This window comes from Chiloscyllium plagiosum, unplaced genomic scaffold, assembly GCF_004010195.1.
Source record: "Chiloscyllium plagiosum isolate BGI_BamShark_2017 unplaced genomic scaffold, ASM401019v2 scaf_13074, whole genome shotgun sequence".
Lineage (NCBI taxonomy): Eukaryota > Metazoa > Chordata > Chondrichthyes > Orectolobiformes > Hemiscylliidae > Chiloscyllium > Chiloscyllium plagiosum.
In genome coordinates this window covers 16,327-19,846 of record NW_025215053.1, presented here as the reverse complement: position 1 = coordinate 19,846, position 3,520 = coordinate 16,327, and the positions used below count along the sequence as shown (strand labels likewise).

Below are 3,520 nucleotides of genomic sequence, written 5' to 3'. Positions count from 1 at the left end.
GGGGGGAAGATGGGTGGATGGGAGAGGGGAGAAAGAGAAGGGGAGAGAGAGAAGGGAGCAGGGGAGAGTATGGTGGAAAGATCTGGTGAAGGGGCTGAATGGACCTAAGGCAGGTGAGAGGTGACACAGGAAACACTTGAGGGTGAGAGCTGGAGGGTCACTGATAATGAGTAATGAGAGGGGCAGGGAGATGAGAAGGTCAAAGGGAGCTGTGTGAGACAGGGCAGACTGACAAGGGAAAGGTTGTTCAGCAAAACTGCTCAGTCCTCTCTCACAACCACAGGCCACGCAACAGACTGGGTACGAGCTGGGGGGTGGTGTACTGAAAGAGCGTTACCTTTCTTCAAGTCCACTGTCTCCGTGTTGCACCTGTTGCACAGATAGACCGCGGAATCGTCCAAAATAAACCTGCAGCAACAGCAGAGCAAGGCGAGGTGTGATTGTGATCAGGAAGCCGCAGAGCTCAGGTGATAGTCTCTCAGCAAGCCAGGGCCTTGCAGAAGCTGCTGTCACCCCCCTCCTTACACCGCACCCCCCAGCAGCCCCCCCCGCCCCACCCCGCCCAGCCTCCCCGAATACTGGGGTAAGGATTGCGAGGGACCACCTGAGGGGCCACCTCACTTCCCCCAGCATGCACCAGGAGAGCTCGGCCCGTTCTGGGAATGGGTGGGTTTTCGTGGTCAGGCGAGACCGTGGTCCGCTGCCTTTAGCTTAACTGCAGCACTTCCGCTATGTCCCACACAGTCTTCATCGACACCCCCTGAACGATCTCCCCGAGGGCTCAGCTGACTGGAGAGCGAGCTCCAGAGGCAGCACCGTGATGCATCCACTTATCAGCCAGCTTTCTGAAGGAAGGAAGGAGTCAGGAATATCACGCAAGGAGATCTGGGGAGAACATTACCTAATCCTGGGACTGGGCACCACATCTGTGAGAGCACGAGAGACTTGGTTCCACATCTCATTTAAGAGAGGTCCCTGACAACTGTGCAGAGCTCTCTCAGTACTGACCCTCCGACAGTGCAGCACTCCCTCAGTACTGACCCTCTGACAGTGCGGCGCTCCCTCAGTACTGACCCTCCGATAGTGTGGCACTCCCTCAGCACTGACCCTCCGACAGTTCGACGCAGTCCCTCAGTACCTACCACCCGACAGTGCGGCACTCGCTCAGTACTGACCCTCCGACAGTGTGGCACTCCCTCAGTACTGACCCTCCGACAGTGCGGCACTCCCTCAGTACTGACCCTCCGACAGTGCGGCCCTCCCTCAGTACTGACCCTCCGACAGTGCCGCACTCGCTCAGTACTGACCCTCCGACAGTGCGGCACTCCCTCAGTACTGACCCTCCGACAGTGCGGCACTCCCTCAGCACTGACCCTCCGACAGTGCGGCACTCCCTCAGTACTGACCCTCCGACAGTGCCGCACTCCCTCAGTATGGATGCCCTGCAGCCAGACTAGGGTTTCAAATGGAGCCCTATTCACCAATCCAAATGTGGACGCAGGCATCAGGTCGATGCACATCTGAGTGTGTGTAACTGCGGAGACACAGGGCAGTGAGGGGCCACTGCCTCTGAAGCCTCATCAACCTCCATTTGTCCTTCCAGTCACAGGTCGGCTGGCACATGGCCCTCCTGCTCCACCTGCTGGCAGCAGCGCTGCATGACAGTAAGGGAGCCCTTACCGTCCTGGGAAACTGGAAGGGGAACTGATACTGAGTCGACGCTCCAAGTCAGCGCTGTCGCTCCCGTCTGTGGTTGCTTGGGGTACGTGGGGAGTTGCGAAAATCAGTGTCGCTATCTGCTTATCTATTTTCGAACGCGTCGGGCAGTGACAGATGTCACCCTGTGCAGGAAGTACTGGTGACAGGCCCGAAAGCCTCTTCAAGGGAAAGGATGGGGTGAAGTCTTGAGGGCACTCCCGGGCTTCATGCTCTACTCTGATCGCTGAAGCATTTGGCCCCATCACCGCTCGTCAGTCAGTGCCCATGGGATCTTGCTGTGTGCAAATCAATGTCCCCTGTGCTTACGACAGCAGCAGACGACAAAAAGCTCCAGGGTGGGAGGGAAGTCTAATAGGGAGAGACTGGCCTCAGCATTCCCTGCCCTTACGCTTGGAAGGTGCCCGTCGCTCCGTCCGCTTCTCAGTTGCTTCCGTCTCCTCCCGGTCGCAGTGGGCGCCATCGCAGACCTCCCCACCCGGCTGAGTTTGACGAGAGACCGCTGGGGGAGTTTTTAACGCTGTGACCGCGCACCGATCCACTCAAATCCCGCACGCTCGTCAAACCTCGGGCGTGGACTTCCCACTGCATCGATTTTCCGAATCCCTCTTTGGTCTCGCCGCCTCCCACGACACACCCCCAATTCCGGCGTCTTGCCCTTCCCACTGCCTTCGGGAAGGCAGCCGACTTCATCAGGGACCCCTCCCACCCCGGTTATAATCCCTCCCACCCTCTCCCCTCAGGCAGGAGGGACAAAAGCTCAAACACACGGACCAACAGGTTCAAGAACAGCTTCTTCCCCGCTGTTACCAGACGCATGATCGGCCCTCTCAAATCTAATGTTGATCTCGCTGTCTGTGCAGCGGTAACGCTGTATTCCTCCCTCTGTTCTATCACCTTATGATATTTGTATGGTGTGATCTGCCTGTACTGCACACAAAACAAAACTTTTCACTGTACCTTGGTACATGCGACAATAATAAATCAAATCAAACCTCTCTGTGATAATCAATCTCATGGTCGGTACTCTCACCTTAAGCTGCCCAAATTCTCTCCCCGAACCGCGGCATTTCTCTCTCTCCCTCCCCTGCCTGCCCACCTTGCCGAGAGCTGACCTTTGACCCAGCTTTCAGTCACCCGTCCCTCGTGTTTCCTCTCAGGGATCCAACCTGGTTGGGCAACCCTTTTTTCTGTGAGGCGTGTTCAGAGTGTGACCGCGCCGTACCTGAGGTGGAAGGTCGCGGTGTCCACAATGATGTTGCTGGACAGGGTGAAGGTTTCTGCAGTGATCAGGACCCGGACTGGCAGGTACAGGGGTCTACGACAGAAAACAAAAAAAAAAAGCCCAGGAGTGGTCAGACAGCAGCAAGCCCACGTTCCTCAAAGGGTCACACAGCTGGGAAACAGACCCTTCGCTCCAATCCGCCCACTCTGACCAAACTAAACCAGGTCCACTTGCCTGCGTTCGGCCCACATCCCTCTAAAACTATCCTTTTCATGATCAGATTAAACTTCCGACAGCGTGGAAAACACGCCCTTCGGCCCAACAAGTCCTCACCGACCCACCAAAGAGTGTCCCACCCAGACCCATTCCTCGACCCTATATTTACCCCTGAGTAATGCACCTAACACTGCAGGGTAATTTAGCACGGCCAATCCACCCTAACCTGCACATCCCTGGACACTATGGGACAATTTAGCACGGCCAATCCACCCTAACCTGCACATCCCTGGGCACTATGGGACAATTTAGCACAGCCAATCCACCCTAACCTGCACATCCCTGGGCACTATGGGACAAATT

General features: G+C 56.5%; 1 protein-coding gene across 1 annotated transcript in view; it reads right to left on the bottom strand.

Annotated features, from left to right (window-relative positions):
* The window catches only part of LOC122548139 (autophagy-related protein 2 homolog A-like), a 42,987-nt gene that overhangs the window by 25,776 nt on the left and 13,691 nt on the right, over positions 1 to 3,520 (bottom strand). Inside the window, exons 5-6 of the mRNA XM_043686686.1 lie at positions 2,942 to 3,034; positions 276 to 408 (exon numbers count right to left, since the gene is read on the bottom strand). Of these exons, the coding sequence (XP_043542621.1) occupies positions 276 to 408; positions 2,942 to 3,034 (226 nt within the window). The remainder of the gene's footprint in view (positions 1 to 275; positions 409 to 2,941; positions 3,035 to 3,520) is intronic.